At 49.1% G+C, this 19,813-nt stretch overlaps 1 protein-coding gene across 1 annotated transcript; it reads right to left on the bottom strand.

Annotated features, from left to right (window-relative positions):
- Nucleotides 1-637: 637 nt before the first annotated feature.
- On the bottom strand, nucleotides 638-16,123 carry LOC123770420 (glutamate receptor ionotropic, delta-2-like). The gene is made up of 10 exons (XM_045762263.2): nucleotides 15,410-16,123; nucleotides 14,641-14,847; nucleotides 13,375-13,461; nucleotides 9,324-9,456; nucleotides 6,276-6,467; nucleotides 5,650-5,855; nucleotides 4,916-5,156; nucleotides 3,402-3,609; nucleotides 1,471-1,629; nucleotides 638-1,207 (listed from the first exon to the last, which is right to left on the bottom strand). Exons 1-10 carry the CDS (start codon nucleotides 15,903-15,905, stop codon nucleotides 881-883), a joined length of 2,256 nt encoding a protein of 751 aa, XP_045618219.1. The 5' UTR covers nucleotides 15,906-16,123; the 3' UTR covers nucleotides 638-880.
- Nucleotides 16,124-19,813: the final 3,690 nt, after the last annotated feature.

Genomic DNA, 19,813 nt, shown 5'->3' with positions numbered 1-19,813 from the left:
GGCCCTCCGCCTCCTGCACCAGCAGCTCCTCCAGCTCCTCCTCCTCCTCCTCCTCCTGCTGCTGCTCCTGCTCCTGCTGCTGCTGCTGCTGCTGCTCCTGCTGCTGCTGCTGCTGCTGCTGCTCCTGCTGCTGCTGCTGCTGCTGCTGCTGCTGCTGCTGCTGCTGCTGCTGTTGGCGTACACAGCATAGACCAGAAGCTAGGTATGAGCTTCTCTAGCATCCTCGCCTCACAGGATGGATACTAACACAAGGAAGCAGGAGAGATCGCGACATGCGAGTATGGTGTACGAGCCTGCACTACCCAACTCCAGGTTCAGCATAAGACAATCCTGATCTTGGTGAGTGTATCAAGTAGTTACAGAGGTCAAAGTACCTCATGCCATTTGACCTGAAGTCATTGATATCAGGCACTCATAAATTAATAACGTCATCATTATTATTGAGAAAATCAATAGTGAGCCTTGAGGAGATTGTATCCTCATTGATACATCACGTCAATGGGTTGTGTATACATACATACATACATACATATATATATATATATATATATATATATATATATATATATATATATATATATATATATATATATATTATACATACATATTTATTAATCCTTGTTCATCAACGCGTCTCTTTTATATCTGAAGATTAGCTGAATTTTTTGTAAGAATGAACAATAATTTAAATCATAGTATTTATAAGGCAACATTACAGCATTGGGGGATCGGTCTCCTCAACCAGTGAGGGAATCAGTCATTACATAATGTTAAATTAAACACGTAAATACCCTGACCTCAAAGCTCGAGAAATAGTAGGTCAGCTGCCCTGACCTTCGTAGAGGTGGCAGGGCTGTCTCACTGTGGTAGAGGCTTGGGATTAAGAAAGCACCAAAAGCCGCCCCAGCAGCGCCTCCCCCAGGAAGGAGAGCAGCGCTAGCATGTACCCTCCGAGCATGATGAAGAAGATCCCCTGCAGGTGGTAGACGGTGAAGGGTTGCGGGCCCTTCACCTCCGGCTCCAGCAGCTTGGGCTTCTCCCGGTTCTCAGAGGCAGACAGCTGGATCAGGTCCTCCATCCACTTGTCGACCAGTCCCGACTCTATCAGCCGCTGGAACACCTGGTCGAAAGCGGGCAAGTACGGCGAGTGTTTGGGGAACGCCCACCCGAATCCACCGGGGAAGAATTCCTCGCGAGCAATGTATACCTGAGGGTATTAGAGAGTAAAGGCGAGGGATGCTATGGTTTCTATAGCAAGGTCAACGTCCGCCCAATGATTAGTTTCAAGGAACAATGAACAAAACAGCTGTATGAATACTTAGGTGTCTATGAGGAGTTCCAGGGGAGGACATATGCACAAATAAATAAATAATTACGATGAGTGAATCTAGTTAGATAAGAAAAATTTCAATCTTGCTGTTATAAGGAAGACTGACACGACCAGTTACAGCTTTCCTGGGGCCACAGTACCTTAGATGCCCCGTTGCGGTCGGAGTAGTCGCGGGCGATAAGGTTCCTGAAGTAGGTCTTCCAAGAGATGAAGGCGTAGTTACCTTCCATTACGCGCTCCATAGACGCCTTCACATCGTGGTACTGCATCTTCCGGAACAATGCTTGGTAGACCGGCACCTGGAACCCAGCAATTTGGTGTTAACCCACGAAGATTGGTTAAATAAATAAATAAATAAATATGTTTATTCAGGTAAGGTACATACATACAAGTGATGTTACATTAATGGATTGATATATAGATAGAGCTAGTACATACAATGCCTAAAGCCACTATTACGCAATGCGTTTCGGGCAATTCGGGTTAAAATAACATCACAACCGTAGAATAGAAGAAACAAGAGAGGACATGATCACAACATATAAAATAATAAAGGGGAAAAGATAAGTTTAACAGACTCCCTCTATTGAAAGACATTGACAAGAAAGACAGACATTGAAAGAAAGCAGTACAAGAGGATATAGATGGAAGCTAGAAACGCAAATTAGTCGAAGAAATATATGGAAATACTCGAACCCTGTGTGAGGGGTCAACAAGTGGAGGGAGGAAGGGAATTATCAGGGGAGAGCGCCAAACCATTACAACTATATAAAGCACTGGGAAGGTCTCAAGATACTACGGGCTCACCATAGCCCGTGCTACTTGGAACTTTGTTCCAGGCAGCGAATCTTAATAATATCACTTTCATGCCCACGGCACGTGGATGTACGGCGGGTTTATTTCTATCGCTTGTGTGGTCGCGTCGTACATTTACGGCCCGTGTTATAGTAGGTATATACTACTCAATCGACTTGGGGTTTGTATGAATATATTTGCCATTAAATTTCCGTTTTCTCTAATAGGCACAGTGCCTATTTGAGAAAATGGCATTGTATTGTAACTTAGAGGAGAGACTATTGAGTTGGTGACACAACGAGGGTAATCGCCCACTTCACACACTCTTGTGTTGGCCGCGATTATGATTCTACATTTATATGCATATGTCTGTGTAGAGAATTTTATTGCGAGTTCAGTGATATAAAATTTAACGCTGTAGGACTAATGTGGAGCTGACAACAAACAAAAGAGTATGAACATTTTGTTGCTGTTTGGGCGTACGGCGAGTGATTTACGTTTTTATTTATTTCGTGGTGGAATAGCTAATGCTTTGGTTACATTTTATACATATGATCTTGTAGAGAATTTTATTGCCAACACATTGATACCAAAAGGAAATACGTAGCTTGAGAATTGGTGTCAGGAGAGTAAAAAGATTACACACTGTTTGGTGTTTACGCTCAAGAGAAAAAAACGCCGCGCGCACAATGCACAGAGTTTTTTTCACGGGTACCGCGCGCATTAAAGTGTTTAAAAAACAACAAGGATCAAGATATGGATTTGGGATGGGACGGGGGGAAGGAATGGTGCTCAACCACTTGAACGGTCGGGGATTGAATGCAGACATGCAGGAAGCGAGACCGTCGCTCTACCGTTCAGCCCAAGTTGTGTTATTTATGTTATTTATGCCCGAAACGCTTTGCGTAATAATGGCTTTAGGCATTGTATGTACTAGCTCTACCTATAAGTCAAACAATCCTTGTAAATATTTATTGTATGTATGTACCTTACCTAAATAAAATTGTATTGTATTGTATAAGTGATTATGCACTGAATGAAGTCGTGGAAACCGCCTCCATCTGCAACTATAAAGCTAGATTCGACAAAGAATTCGAACGTCAGGAAAAATGTAAATGCATCAGGTACAAGAAGGCCAGTAGGCGGGGCTTTGAGCCCTAGACCCGGCCTCTTCATAGGCCGGGTCTAGGGCCCATTTACAATACAATAAACCCATTTATTGTGTTGTCATAACAACACAACACAATAAATGGAGACACTCCTTGAGAGCGAGTACCTCGGAGGAGCGGAAGAGCTGGTAGCCGGAGTCATACGTGTTGAGCATGCCCCACTGCAGGAGGCTGGAGGCCAGCTGCTCGAGGGTGTCCAGGGCGGGGCTGAGGGCGGGCACCGTCAGGTGGGAGATGAGGATGCCCCGGTACAGTGTGGTGGTCAGGATGCAGAAGAACCACCACAAGCCGCACCACATCCGGCTGCTCAGTGACCTGTAGGTCACCACCGGGGACTAGTCTTACTGATGTGTGTGTGTGTGTGTGTGTGTGTGTGTGTGTGTGTGTGTGTGTGTGTGTGTGTGTGTGTGTGTGTGTGTGTGTGTGTGTGTGTGTGTGTGAGGGTGTGTGTGTGTGTGGGGGGGGGGTGTATTCACACAGATGTATTCCCCTAGTTGTGCTTGCGGGGGCTGAGCTCTGCTCTTTCGGCCCGCCTCTCAACTGTCAATCAATCAACTGTTACTAGTTATTACACCCAGAAATCACAATAACGTGATGCATCAAATGAACAAATCCACAAGGGCCGTGACGAGGATTCGAACCTGCGTCCGAGAGCATCCCTAGTTATTATTTTTTTCCACACACTGTGTGTGCTTACATTAATATTTTTTTTTAAATGGAACTTACAATAATTTAACCAGTCTATTAATTGTCAGTTAATTGCATGCAACAAAGCCTAAAATATAAATTGTGACCAATGTGACCAATAGGCTAAACCAATAAGTCTACCTTTTTTTTTTTTTTTTTTAGATATATACAAGAGTTGTTACATTCTTGTAGAGCCACTAGTACGCGTAGCGTTTCGGGCAAGTCCTTAATCCTATGGTCCCTGGAATACGATCCCCTGCCGCGAAGAATCGTTTAGATTCTTCTGTATTATGTATACCTTGTATACATAACATGTATGGATCACGAGTATAGATACAAAAGTGTAAATATAAACAATTTTCTTTTTAGAGAGAGAGAGTGAAGATGATGATGTGGTCAATAGTGCGTGACTGGAGGCCTCGACCCGCAACACAAGGACATGACAGTGACCTACAGGATAGTGACCTACAGGATAGTGACCTACAGGATAGTGACCTACAGGATAGACGCCATCACCATCTGCTCGGATATATTGATCACCTCTTCAGATTTCCACATTTACGGGTCTCTAGGTTTATTGTATTGTGCCTTCATCACTACATGTTTTAGAATTGTTTTGTATACGTTTACAAGACAAGTCTCCAGACTGTGTTTATTTGAATATTTTTTGCTTTAAGCAGATGTTGTACAGTGGGTCGTGCGTCTAGTGGACATCCACTAATATTACTTTATGACTTTAACTACTACTAAAGTACGACTTTAGTACTTTATTACTAAAGTACAGCTGTACTTTAACTTTTAAAGTACAACTGGAAAAGATCATCAAGGCCAATGGGGGACCTTAGACAAGCCGCCGGCTTCCTGTCCTCGTCGAGGCCCCTAGTGTTAGTGGCTCTCAGGTAAATTACATGCACTGAGGGAGGGAGAGACTGACGTGGGGTAGAGAGGGGCGGAGGCGGAGAGGAAGGGCGCCAGCATGTAGAGGCAGAGCGCCCCGAGGCCCAGCCGCGAGGTGTTGACCCTCCTGAAGGTTGGTATCCCACCTCCTCCCTCTCCCTCATGACTTCTCTCGCGTGGGAGAGGAAGAGGGAGAGGGGAGGGAGAGAGGCGGAGGAGCAGCCAGAGGCCTGGTCCAGACAACACCACACTCGCCACCATCACTGCCCACACCAACCCTGTAACACCATAACTCACCATCACTGCCCACACCAACCCTGTAACACCATAACTCACCATCACTGCCCACACCAACCCTGTAACACCATAACTCACCATCACTGCCCACACCAACCCTGTAACACCATAACTCACCATCACTGCCCACACCAACCCTGTAACACCATAACTCACCATCACTGCCCACACCAACCCTGTAACACCATAACTCACCATCACTGCCCACACCAACCCTGTAACACACCATGCAGGCTGTAACACACCCTGTAACCACACCCTGCAGGCAGGCTGGCTGTGGCCACACCTTGCAGGATAACTTTTCAACAGGCAGAAAAAAGGGATCACTTCTTGGCGAAATTATTAGGAATACAACTTTAGTATCATTAAATATTTAATTAAAATATTAAAACAATATAAACACATATATGTTTACGTGTACATGTTGAAGTGTTGTGTGCGGTGGTAAGGGTGGGCTGGCTGACTGGAACTCACAATGAAAAGGCTTGATAGGCGCCTGCCACTGAGGCAGCGAGCCGGGTTTCCTCATCACGAAGGTCATGGGCTCGATGCAGTAGGCCCGGGTGAAGCTGACAACGTAGGACCTCTCCCAGGTTATGGAGAGCATCATGGAGAAGTCCGCCTCCTGACGCTCCACCGTCCCTACAGTCCCCGTCCACGACCCGTTCTCTAAGAGGTACCTGGAGGGAGGAGCCGACACCCTTACTCCCCTTACCCATCACAAGCAACCTTATCTTGGCGGCTATCTCTGATATCCGTCTCAAAAAGTTGCCCCTTAACCTTCCGAATCTGATGTCATTAGTCGTGTGTGTGTTTTCCTCGCGTATTGCACCTCTGAATGATATCTTGGAGGCTAGTAATACTCAGACTCACCCGGCGCCACATACCCAGACTTGGCGCCTATCTTGAACAAGTCCCATTATGCTTTCTCGTATCAGAATCTGCTTACTCTTCCTTCCCCTCCGTCCCATCTCTAATCCTTATCCTGACCCCTTCCAACTGCTATATAGTCGTAATGACGCTTTCCCCCTGATAACTCTCTCCCTCTCTCCCTCCCCTCAGAGGCTATCTTACTCTCCCTTCATCAGAAGCCACCTTACCCCCACACGCCGTCAGCAGGTTCCCTTAACTGGAAGGAGAAGTTGAGAAGTGTGGCAGCCTCCTGCAGGATGCGTATGTCCATGGAGTCCTTGGGTCGCGTGACTCCCCCCGGAGCGACCTGGGTCCTTTCGTAGTCGATGAAGGGAGGGAAGTCCATGGTGACAGCATGGAAGACGTGTCCATGGAAGTCCCTGAAGGAGGCGCATACCGCCAGGGTCACCAGGTGTGTGGAACAGCAGGAATAACAGTATATGCTGTACGCTTACTACGTGGGACGTTTTGTTACGCGAGCGACTATAGCAGTGAGTGACGCTAGGTATAGCAGTGAGTGACGCTAGGTATAGCAGCGAGTGACGCCAGGTATAGCAGCGAGTGACGCCAGGTATAGCAGCGAGTGACGCCAGGTATAGCAGTGAGTGACGCCAGGTATAGCAGTGAGTGACGCCAGGTATAGCAGTGAGTGACGCCAGGTATAGCAGTGAGTGACGCTAGGTATAGCAGCGAGTGACGCCAGGTATAGCAGCGAGTGACGCCAGGTATAGCAGCGAGTGACGCCAGGTATAGCAGTGAGTGACGCCAGGTATAGCAGTGAGTGACGCCAGGTATAGCAGTGAGTGACGCCAGGTATAGCAGTGAGTGACGCCAGGTATAGCAGCGAGTGACGCCAGGTATAGCAGTGAGTGACGCCAGGTATAGCAGTGAGTGACGCCAGGTATAGCAGTGAGTGACGCCAGGTATAGCAGCGAGTGACGCCAGGTATAGCAGTGAGTGACGCCAGGTATAGCAGTGAGTGGCGCCAGGTATAGCAGTGAGTGACGCCAGGTATAGCAGTGAGTGACGCCAGGTATAGCAGTGAGTGACGCCAGGTATAGCAGTGAGTGACGCCAGGTATAGCAGTGAGTGACGCCAGGTATAGCAGTGAGTGACGCCAGGTATAGCAGTGAGTGACGCCAGGTATAGCAGTGAGTGACGCCAGGTATAGCAGTGAGTGACGCCAGGTACAGCAGTGAGTGACGCCAGGTATAGCAGTGAGTGACGCCAGGTATAGCAGTGAGTGACGCTAGGTATAGCAGTGAGTGACGCCAGGTATAGCAGTGAATGACACCAGGTATAGCAGTGAGTGACGCCAGGTATAGCAGTGAATGACACCAGGTATAGCAGTGAGTGACGCCAGGTATAGCAGTGAGTGACGCTAGGTATAGCAGTGAGTGACGCCAGGTATAGCAGTGAGTGACGCCAGGTATAGCAGTGAGTGACGCTAGGTATAGCAGTGAGTGACGCCAGGTATAGCAGTGAGTGACGCTAGGTATAGCAGTGAGTGACGCCTGGTATAGCAGTGAGTAACGCCAGGTATAGCAGTGAGTGACGCCAGGTATAGCAGTGAGTGAAACCAGGTATAGCAGTGAGTGACGCCAGGTATAGCAGTGAGTGACGCCAGGTATAGCAGTGAGTGAAACCAGGTATAGCAGTGAGTGACGCCAGGTATAGCAGTGAGTGACGCCAGGTATAGCAGTGAGTGACACCAGGTATAGCAGTGAGTGACGCCTGGTATAGCAGTGAGTGACGCCAGGTATAGCAGTGAGTGAAGCCAGGTATAGCAGTGAGTGACGCCAGGTATAGCAGTGAGTGACGCCAGGTATAGCAGTGAGTGACACCAGGTATAGCAGTGAGTGACGCCAGGTATAGCAGTGAGTGACGCCAGGTATAGCAGTGAGTGACACCAGGTATAGCAGTGAGTGACGCCAGGTATAGCAGTGAGTGACGCTAGGTATAGCAGTGAGTGACGCCAGGTATAGCAGTGAGTGACGCTAGGTATAGCAGTGAGTGACGCCTGGTATAGCAGTGAGTAACGCCAGGTATAGCAGTGAGTGACGCCAGGTATAGCAGTGAGTGACGCCAGGTATAGCAGTGAGTGAAACCAGGTATAGCAGTGAGTGACGCCAGGTATAGCAGTGAGTGACGCCAGGTATAGCAGTGAGTGACGCCAGGTATAGCAGTGAGTGACGCCAGGTATAGCAGTGAATGACGCCAGGTATAGCAGTGAGTGACACCAGGTATAGCAGTGAGTGACGCCAGGTATAGCAGTGAGTGACGCCAGGTATAGCAGTGAGTGACGCCAGGTATAGCAGTGAGTGACGCCAGGTATAGCAGTGAGTGACACCAGGTATAGCAGTGAGTGACGCCAGGTATAGCAGTGAGTGACGCCAGGTATAGCAGTGAGTGACGCCAGGTATAGCAGTGAGTGACACCAGGTATAGCAGTGAGTGACGCCAGGTATAGCAGTGAGTGACGCCAGGTATAGCAGTGAGTGACACCAGGTATAGCAGTGAGTGACGCCAGGTATAGCAGTAAGTGACGCCAGGTATAGCAGTGAGTGACACCAGGTATAGCAGTGAGTGACGCCAGGTATAGCAGTGAGTGACGCCAGGTATGAGACGAGAGGAAAGAAGGAAGCATTGTGCGACACTGGAGCTCATGGATCGTCACACCATCGCTTATGACGGTCACTACAACAACTTCTCCTCTTACAAAGAACGTCGCATTTCGATCGTACGCGTTACTTAAGGCCAAAAATTGTCGTACTAGAAAATGGAAGCGGCTCGCGAAAGTGACTTACTGCCCCGTTTTCTGTTTTGGATCCTCTGGTAGGTTAGGAGAGGACACTTTAAATTGACCGTTTTCTTGACGTTAGGAAACCTGAGGAGAACGGGCTGCACTAACGACGAAAATCCTAAGGTTTTATAATCAAGGACAACACCAACAGACAAGTTGATCTAAACGAGAGTATTTGCTTCTGGCAGCCTCGTAGTGACGGGAACTAAATAAGTTCGCGTCATTTACAGGACGATAATATTTAAATAAATAATAATTAATTATCAAAAGGTTTAAAGGGATATATTTATCTAGCATGTTATACATTACGTACATACAACATCAATTTTACCACTAACAAATGAACGGCATTCGCTTCGTGGGATTGAATTCGTTTGTCTTTAATTTGAGACTATATTCGTTACCGACAGGACTAAGATAGATGCTTAACTCACCTTAGATGGTCGTCGAAAAGATGCTGGAGCCGTGAGGTGCCACCTGGCACCCACCTGGTCGTCAGCACCACGCCCACACCCCCGCCCACACAGTACTGACACCGCTGGTACACGCCCACCTCCACCCGCACACCTGATGCACGAGCGTAATGGGTTAGAGTACAAGGAACTAAACAGACACTTGTAATTGTCAAGTGTGTAGAACCTCCGTCACCTGTGTGGAGGGACTCTGGCAGCAGGAGGGTAGAGCTCTCACCTGTGTGGAGGGACTGTGGCAGCAGGAGGGTAAAGTTCTCACCTGTGTGGAGGGACTGCAGCAGGAGGGTAGAGCTCTCACCTGTGTGGAGGGACTGGCAGCAGGAGGGTAGAGCACTCACCTGTGTGGAGGGACTCTGGCAGCAGGAGGGTAGAGCTCTCACCTGTGTGGAGGGACTGGCAGCAGGAGGGTAGAGCTCTCACCTGTGTGGAGGGACTCTGGCAGCAGGAGGGTAGAGCTCTCACCTGTGTGGAGGGACTGTGGCAGCAGGAGGGTAGAGCTCTCACCTGTGTGGAGGGACTGGCAGCAGGAGGGTAGAGCTCTCACCTGTGTGGAGGGACTCTGGCAGCAGGAGGGTAGAGCTCTCACCTGTGTGGAGGGACTCTGGCAGCAGGAGGGTAGAGCACTCACCTGTGTGGAGGGACTGTGGCAGCAGGAGGGTAGAGTTCTCACCTGTGTGGAGGGACTGGCAGCAGGAGGGTAGAGCTCTCACCTGTGTGGAGGGACTGGCAGCAGGAGGGTACTCACCTAGTTGTACTCACCTAGTTGTGTTTGCGGGGGTTGAGCTCTGGCTCTTTGGTCCCGCCTCTCAACCGTCAATCAACAGGTGTACAGATTCCTGAGCCTATCGGGCTCTGTCATATCTACACTTGAAACTGTGTATGGAGTCAGCCTCCACCACATCACCCCCTAATGCATTCCATTTGTCAACCACTCTGACACTAAAAAAGTTCTTTCTAATATCTCTGTGTCTCATTTGGGCACTCAGTTTCCACCTGTGTCCCCTTGTGCGTGTTCCCCTTGTGTTAAATAGACTGTCTTTATCTACCCTATCAATCCCCTTCAGAATCTTGAATGTGGTGATCATGTCCCCCCTAACTCTTCTGTCTTCCAGCGAAGTGAGGTTTAATTCCCGTAGTCTCTCCTCGTAGCTCATACCTCTCAGCTCGGGTACTAGTCTGGTGGCAAACCTTTGAACCTTTTCCAGTTTAGTCTTATCCTTGACTAGATATGGACTCCATGCTGGGGCTGCATACTCCAGGATTGGCCTGACATATGTGGAATACAAAGTTCTGAATGATTCTTTACACAAGTTTCTGAATGCCGTTCGTATGTTGGCCAGCCTGGCATATGCCGCTGATGTTATCCGCTTGATATGTGCTGCAGGAGACAGGTCTGGCGTGATATCAACCCCCAAGTCTTTTTCCTTCTCTGACTCCTGAAGAATTTCCTCTCCCAGATGATACCTTGTATCTGGCCTCCTGCTCCCTACACCTATCTTCATTACATTACATTTGGTTGGGTTAAACTCTAACAACCATTTGTTCGACCATTCCTTCAGCTTGTCTAGGTCTTCTTGAAGCCTCAAACAGTCCTCTTCTGTTTTAATCCTTCTCATAATTTTAGCATCGTCCGCAAACATTGAGAGAAATGAATCGATACCCTCCGGGAGATCATTTACATATATCAGAAACAAGATAGGACCGAGTACAGAGCCCTGTGGGACTCCACTGGTGACTTCACGCCAATCGGAGGTCTCACCCCTCACCGTAACTCTCTGCTTCCTATTGCTTAGATACTCCCTTATCCACTGGAGCACCTTACCAGCTACACCTGCCTGTCTCTCCAGCTTATGTACCAGCCTCTTATGCGGTACTGTGTCAAAGGCTTTCCGACAATCCAAGAAAATGCAGTCCGCCCAGCCCTCTCTTTCTTGCTTAATCTGTGTCACCTGATCGTAGAATTCTATCAAGCCTGTAAGGCAAGATTTACCCTCCCTGAATCCATGTTGGCGATTTGTCACGAAGTCCCTTCTCTCCAGATGTGTTACCAGGTTTTTTCTCACGATCTTCTCCATCACCTTGCATGGTATACAAGTCAAGGACACTGGCCTGTAGTTCAGTGCCTCTTGTCTGTCGCCCTTTTTGTATATTGGGACCACATTCGCCGTCTTCCATATTTCTGGTAGGTCTCCCGTCTCTAGTGATTTACTATACACTATGGAGAGTGGCAAGCAAAGTGCCTCTGCACACTCTTTCAGTTCCCATGGTGAGATCCCATCTGGACCAACCGCCTTTCTAACATCCAGATCCAGCAGGTGTCTCTTGACCTCCTCTCTCGTAATTTCGAACTCCTCCAAGGCCGCCTGGTTTACCTCCCTTTCTCCTAGCACAGTGACCTCACCCTGTTCTATTGTGAAGACCTCCTGGAACCTCTTGTTGAGTTCCTCACACACCTCTCTGTCATTCTCTGTATACCTGTCCTCGCCTGTTCTAAGTTTCAATACCTGTTCTTTCACTGTTGTTTTCCTTCTGATGTGACTGTGGAGTAGCTTTGGTTCGGTCTTGGGTAGGGTAGAGCACTCACCTGTGTGGAGGGACTCTGGCAGCAGGAGGGTAGAGCTCTCACCTGTGTGGAGGGACTCTGGCAGCAGGAGGGTAGAGCTCTCACCTGTGTTGAGGGACTCTGGCAGCAGGAGGGTAGAGCTCTCGCCTGTGTGGAGGGACTCTGGCAGCAGGAGGGTAGAGCTCTCACCTGTGTGGAGGGACTCTGGCAGCAGGAGGGTAGAGCTCTCACCTGTGTTGAGGGACTCTGGCAGCAGGAGGGTAGAGCACTCACCTGTGTGGAGGGACTCTGGCAGCAGGAGGGTAGAGCACTCACCTGTGTGGAGGGACTCTGGCAGCAGGAGGGTAGAGCTCTCACCTGTGTGGAGGGACTCTGGCAGCAGGAGGGTAGAGCTCTCACCTGTGTGGAGGGACTCTGGCAGCAGGAGGGTAGAGCTCTCACCTGTGTTGAGGGACTCTGGCAGCAGGAGGGTAGAGCTCTCACCTGTGTGGAGGGACTCTGGCAGCAGGAGGGTAGAGTTCTCACCTGTGTTGAGGGACTCTGGCAGCAGGAGGGTAGAGCTCTCACCTGTGTGGAGGGACTCTGGCAGCAGGAGGGTAGAGCTCTCACCTGTGTGGAGGGACTCTGGCAGCAGGAGGGTAGAGCACTCACCTGTGTGGAGGGACTCTGGCAGCAGGAGGGTAGAGCTCTCACCTGTGTGGAGGGACTCTGGCAGCAGGAGGGTAGAGCTCTCACCTGTGTGGAGGGACTCTGGCAGCAGGAGGGTAGAGCTCTCACCTGTGTTGAGGGACTCTGGCAGCAGGAGGGTAGAGCTCTCACCTGTGTGGAGGGACTCTGGCAGCAGGAGGGTAGAGCTCTCACCTGTGTGGAGGGACTCTGGCAGCAGGAGGGTAGAGCTCTCACCTGTGTGGAGGGACTCTGGCAGCAGGAGGGTAGAGCTCTCACCTGTGTTGAGGGACTCTGGCAGCAGGAGGGTAGAGCTCTCACCTGTGTTGAGGGACTCTGGCAGCAGGAGGGTAGAGCACTCACCTGTGTGGAGGGACTCTGGCAGCAGGAGGGTAGAGCTCTCACCTGTGTTGAGGGACTCTGGCAGCAGGAGGGTAGAGCTCTCACCTGTGTGGAGGGACTCTGGCAGCAGGAGGGTAGAGCTCTCACCTGTGTTGAGGGACTCTGGCAGCAGGAGGGTAGAGCTCTCACCTGTGTGGAGGGACTCTGGCAGCAGGAGGGTAGAGCTCTCACCTGTGTGGAGGGACTCTGGCAGCAGGAGGGTAGAGCTCTCACCTGTGTGGAGGGACTCTGGCAGCAGGAGGGTAGAGCTCTCACCTGTGTTGAGGGACTCTGGCAGCAGGAGGGTAGAGCTCTCACCTGTGTTGAGGGACTCTGGCAGCAGGAGGGTAGAGCACTCACCTGTGTTGAGGGACTCTGGCAGCAGGAGGGTAGAGCTCTCACCTGTGTGGAGGGACTGTGGCAGCAGGAGGAATACTTGGACGCCTCGGGGCAGGGGCAGCTCCAGCAGGAGACACTTGGTGTCTGCGGCTGAAACAGAAGCAGATAATGAAACAGTCGAGCAGGAGGTGTCGACGCCAGCGCTCTCCAGCGGTGGTCACGGGAAATAAACAATGGTTAATGATGAAACAATTACGAAATAAAAGCTCGTGCCCAAAAGCTTCTGATGAAGCACACGCTTGAAGCTGCAGGGAATCATTAGGCGCCATTTCATCATATAAATCACACGGATCTCTTGAATGATAATAATTTTCATAAAATAATTAACAATTAAAATATGACAAAGACACCAGAGAATCAGGTGTACCGCAGTGACCATGACTGGGCCACTCCTGTGGAACATTTATTTCAGTGACATCCTAAAGTAATTCGCAGATGCTTGTACATGAATATACATGATTATACATTCTTTACGAATCGGACTGAGAAAAACCTGGGGGTCGATACCACACTGAACCCATCACCTGAAGCACACATCAAACGGCTCTCATCAGCTACATTATGATTGCCCAACTTAACTGCCTCTAGAAATCTGAATAATGAGACATTCAGAGCCATATATATTAAACTTATGTATTACATTAGTTAGAGACATCAGTGTTTTACAGATGACATGAAAGAAAACGTAAATCTCGTTAATGAAACCCTAAGCTAAATAATAATAGTTTTATTTACTAGACGGTACAATGAGTATGTGAGATTACATAAGATTGGCATTTTTATACTATTGCAAATCAACTAACACGCATAGCGTTTCGGGTAGATCCATAATCTAACATATCAGGTAAGTTTTTGATTTAGATTCAGCTACTCGGAACAAAAAGTTCCAAGTAGCACGGGCTATGGTGAGCCCGTACTCTATCAGGTAAGGTGAAAAGGTACATTGTAGTAACATTTTTATATCAAAATATAACTACAATATAAGTTGATAAAGGTGAGTAATAATAGAGTATAGAGGTAACGTTGTCAAGATTCTGTTGCTCAAGAGAACACTTAAATTTATAGCACCCTTCCTTGGAGGCAGAACAGACACTGCCTCTCACCCTCCCTTGGAGACATATATACACATTCTCCAGCAGGAGAAAGCGACAGAGTTACAGCCCCGCTCCTGTGCCAGGTAAGCCCACTACGGGCTCACCATAGCCCGTGTTACTTGGAACCTTTTGTTCCGAGTAGCTGAATTTAAAACAACAAGGAGGAGGCACTGACCGTTGGTGGCGTACGGAGCGAGGATTAACACGTAGCGGCGTGGGCCGCTGAGGTGGGTCTGACGCAGGACCTGGAGCACCTCCTGGACGCCATCACCAACCCCATCAGGCCTCATAGAACCTCTAGACCTTCCAATCTCGGGTTCCAGCAGCAGCAGCACGTGGACCGCACAGGCGCTCACCACGCCCGGAGCACTGTTGTCCTCGCCTGGTGCACAGGAGAAACCTCTCCCTCATTATTATTGCATTTGACTATATTCGTTAGCTTGGCTTTGTGTTGCAAAAGGCCTGAATACTGTGCTGATGCCCAGGCTATTCCACTTTTTCCTCGCGATATATGACAACAATGCAGCCTTCGTAAGAATGTTGTGTGATCCCAGATCACCATAGCTCACTGGCAAGGAAGACGGTCAGTTACTTCTGTAGAACAGACTGTCTAACACTGGCCAGTGCTACCCTGATATGATGGCGGAGTTGTGGCGGGAATGTAATATCGGGTCATGTTTTGTGAATTATGAAACACGAGTCATGTTATGAACCCAACTGGCGTAAAATTACCGATTTTGAAGTTTTAAAGAAGGCATCAGTTCCAAGCTTAGTAGAGTACGAATCAAACCAGTCTGGAGCTATACGTCTGCGTGCGGGTGTGCTTGTTCGTTTACGAGTCTGTGAATGTGTACTACTACTACTGCTGTGAGTCTCAGTCATGGTGTTGAGCCCCTGGAGACTCGCCCACCTGGTGTGTCCTGAGCACCTGTGAACCCACTCACCCGTGGTGTTGATCAGAGCAGCTGACGGCACTAAGACAAGACCGGGCACCAGTGCCTGCCTCATTCTAGTGAGCAGTGTCTCCACGGCCGGGTCAGCAGCGGCGCTTATCTCCAGCACACAGTGGGCCAGGTACCTGGTCACCACCTCCACAGTGGCGTCGATGGTCGCGTCCAGTGCCCCTGGCTGCGAGGGTGTCCGGACGGACCTCTTGAACAAGAAGGTTTGAGCCTGCTGTAGGAGCCTGGCTCGACCCCCAAGCAGAGGGTCTGGAGATGGTCCTCGCAATGAATGATTATTGCCTCTCGAGAACTTGCTAAGAAACAAATCATATACTACACGAGTTGTGTTGCTTGTGTCCACAACCGGAATGAGGTCATGTGCAGCATTCTTGGTGGTTATGATGCCAGACACCTCATCCCTGACACACTGGCCTTGACCTGCTGAGAGGGAGAGGAGCAACACTGCTCCCCAGATACCGCCTACCACCACCTGCATGCCGAGGATGGCGCCGGCGCCCCGTGGCCGCCACTTAAGAGCTCTTCCCTCAGCCCCTGCACCTGCGCAGTCTCCACAACACTGAGATGGCAACGGTTGGCTTAGTTAGGTCATGTGTTGAGCACCCCAGAGCCGTCGTGCAGCGGTAATTGTAAAGGTTACACAGGCACATAATGGGCTCAGGAACTAAACCCATAAATTCATTTAGCTAAGCAGGTTACAACATTGATAAATTTGTTACATAGTATGGCATATACAGTCCCATAGCACTAACCAACTGTGGCAGTAAAATCTTTAATATAATGGTAACACAGAGGCCTAGTCGGTACCCGAAATCCAAAATTGTTAATAGCCAGGTCATAACTGCTTCCAAAAACACCACGCCACACAACAGCTAATCCTGCCACTCTCAACAACTAATATGCCTACTGTACCCAAGACTCTCTACCCTGGCCCGCTGACACCCCGGCACCCAGGTACCCCGGTGCCCCGGCACTCTAGCACCTATAGGCACCCAGGCACCCTGGCCTGCTGGCCCGCTGGCACCCTGGCGCCCCGGCACCCTGGCACCCTTGGTGTTATTGAGCCAATCCTGAACATGGGTCTCCGGGGGTGGAGGGGGGTGCATAATACCTTTTCTTGATATCGTATTAAAGGCAGGTGCTTTGTCACTCATCACATGTGAATGGCCGCTACACCTGTCCATCCTGTCACCTCACATGTGTCCAACGCCACACCTGGCCCAACACACCTGGCCACGCACACCAACCACTCACCAAGTCATGTCTTCACCAATCATGGATGACTGGGTTAACCTGGAAAAGTCCTGACCACACTTCTCACGCGTCTTGAGTGATCACACCCGACGCATCATGACATGATTATTATTATTACAGGTTTTGTATATAATATTATTACATTATTATTATTTTCGGAGTTTTTATTTTTGTTTTAGGTTATATATATTATATATATATATATATATATATATATATATATATATATATATATATATATATATATATATATATATATATATATATATATATATATATATATATATATATATATATATATGTGTGTGTGTGTGTGTGTGTGTGTGTGTATATTTATTATACATTTGAGAGAGGGGGAGAGAGAGAATTCAATAATTTACCAGTTCCATTAACTTTGATTTTATCCATCAAGGAGGCAAGTGACCGTGTTCCACATAATCAAAGATCTTCTTAACTATGTACAGAGTCCATTATAATGCAGAAGAGAGAGAGAGCGCGAGTTAAGTGGATCAGGTGCCAGTTCTCACCTAAGGGTCCAGTCTCTGCCACTCACCCTGGGGTCCAGTCTCTGCCACTCACCCTGGGGTCCAGTCTCTGCTACTCACCCTGAGGTTCAGTCTCTGCCACTCACCCTGGGGTCCAGTCTCTGCCACTCACCCTGAGGTTCAGTCTCTGCCACTCACCCTGGGGTCCAGTCTCTGCCACTCACCCTGGGGTCCAGTCTCTGCCACTCACCCTGGGGTCCAGTCTCTGCCACTCACCCTGGGGTCCAGTCTCTGCCACTCACCCTGGGGTCCAGTCTCTGCCACTCACCCTGAGGTTCAGTCTCTGCCACTCACCCTGGGGTCCAGTCTCTGCCACTCACCCTGGGGTCCAGTCTCTGCCACTCACCCTGGGGTCCAGTCTCTGCCACTCACCCTGGGGTCCAGTCTCTGCCACTCACCCTGGGGTTCAGTCTCTGCCACTCACCCTGGGGTCCAGTCTCTGCCACTCACCCTGGGGTCCAGTCTCCAGTCTCTGCCACTCACCCTGGGGTTCAGTCTCTGCCACTCACCCTGGGGTCCAGTCTCTGCCACTCACCCTGGGGTCCAGTCTCTGCCACTCACCCTGGGGTCCAGTCTCTGCCACTCACCCTGAGGTTCAGTCTCTGCCACTCACCCTGGGGTCCAGTCTCTGCCACTCACCCTGGGGTTCAGTCTCTGCCACTCACCCTGGGGTCCCGTCTCCAGTCTCTGCCACTCACCCTGGGGTCCAGTCTCTGTCACTCACCCTGGGGTCCAGTCTCTGCCACTCACCCTGGGGTCCAGTCTCTGCCACTCACCCTGGGGTCCAGTCTCTGCCACTCACCCTGGGGTCCAGTCTCTGCCACTCACCCTGGGGTCCAGTCTCTGCCACTCACCCTGGGGTCCAGTCTCCAGTCTCTGCCACTCACCCTGGGGTTCAGTCTCTGCCACTCACCCTGGGGTCCAGTCTCTGCCACTCACCCTGGGGTCCAGTCTCTGCCACTCACCCTGGGGTCCAGTCTCTGCCACTCACCCTGAGGTTCAGTCTCTGCCACTCACCCTGGGGTCCAGTCTCTGCCACTCACCCTGGGGTTCAGTCTCTGCCACTCACCCTGGGGTCCCGTCTCCAGTCTCTGCCACTCACCCTGGGGTCCAGTCTCTGCCACTCACCCTGGGGTCCAGTCTCTGCCACTCACCCTGGGGTCCAGTCTCCAGTCTCTGTCACTCCTGTTAGCTGCAGGTGGTGATAATTGCGTGTGTTGACATCAGGAACGAGACTCCATCTTGGAATGGAGTTATCTATAGTTTCAGCATTTTATTATTTTTTAATAGGCATATATATATATATATATATATATATATATATATATATATATATATATATATATATATATATATATATATATATATATATATATATATATATCACACACTCCCTCACCCCACAGGTAGAAGACATGAGTGGAAGCTGGACGCTCAGGAGAATTATAAGGACATGAGAAAATATCAACTTTGCCTGAATATGAGCCATGTTGGTCGCCAGTCACTGTACAAGGCGAACGACGGCTGGAAAGCGTGGTCCACGAGCTGGAGGTCAACCCTGCAGGTACAAGAGCCCAGTAGGCTCAGAACTCTGTACATCAGTTGATTGACAGTTGAGAGGCGGGACCAAAGAGCCAGACCTCAACCCCCGCAAGCACAACTAGGTGAGTACTACTGACCAAATCCTCACACAATTGGTCTAGATCAATTAATAACCGTAAACCATTGAGTTTAGGTTTTAATTGTAAACCATCCTCGAAGGTGTACGTGGTTTACATCGATACATAATTTAAAAACTGTAATTCATAAACTGGTTTCGCATTGTTAATTGATTTAGTTTACAAACATTTCAGAAACTTTGTTCATTAATACACGAACAATTGATATTGATGACCTAAACACTGGTCATTATAGCCATATATTATGCATATTATGTGCTGAAATAACTGGAATAGTCTACAATAAACTATTGTGCGGTCCAAGGTTCGAGTCTCCTAGAGCCCAGGTGAATGAATGGAATAGCTTACAATACTTTGGTATGAGTGAATACAATTAAGAGGTGTACCAGGCAATGGAACTGACTTACCAACTATCAAGAGTAGTTTACCAGCTGTCTAAGAAGACTATTGACTAACAAAAGCAACTTACCTATGCAAGGCGAAGCACACCAACACTTTTTATGATCATTTATAATGTGTAATGTCGTGTTGTGTCGTGTTGTGTCGTGTTGTGTCGTGTTGTGTCGTATTGTCGTGTTGTGTTGTGTCGTGTCGTGTGGTGTGGTGTTGTCGTGTTGTGTCGTGTTGTGTCGTGTTGTGTCGTATTGTGTCGTGTTGTGTCGTGTTGTGTCGTGTGGTGTGGTGTTGTCGTGTTGTGTCGTGTTGTGTCGTGTTGTGTCGTATTGTGTCGTGTTGTGTCGTGTTGTGTCGTGTGGTGTCGTGTTGTCGTATTGTGTCGTGTTGTGTCGTATTGTGTCGTATTGTGTCGTGTTGTGTCGTGTTGTGTCGTGTTGTGTCGTATTGTGTCGTATTGTGTCGTGTTGTGTCGTGTTGTGTCGTGTTGTGTGGACATCTCTGGCTGCCGCTCC

This window comes from Procambarus clarkii, chromosome 42 (genome assembly GCF_040958095.1).
Source record: "Procambarus clarkii isolate CNS0578487 chromosome 42, FALCON_Pclarkii_2.0, whole genome shotgun sequence".
In the NCBI taxonomy this organism is placed as follows: domain Eukaryota; kingdom Metazoa; phylum Arthropoda; class Malacostraca; order Decapoda; family Cambaridae; genus Procambarus; species Procambarus clarkii.
This window is presented reverse-complemented; position numbering and strand designations above follow the sequence as displayed.

Bases quoted from the DNA above. Each gene is read 5' to 3' on its own strand.
- LOC123770420 (XM_045762263.2), bottom strand. From the start codon at position 15,905: ATGCAGGTGGTGGTAGGCGGTATCTGGGGAGCAGTGTTGCTCCTCTCC. The intron at 13,462-14,640 runs GTCAGTGCCTCC...CTTCTGTTTCAG, and splicing joins CGCTCCGTACGCCACCAACG to CCGCAGACACCAAGTGTCTC. The intron at 9,457-13,374 runs GTGAGAGCTCTA...CTCGTGCATCAG, and splicing joins GCCACAGTCCCTCCACACAG to GTGTGCGGGTGGAGGTGGGC.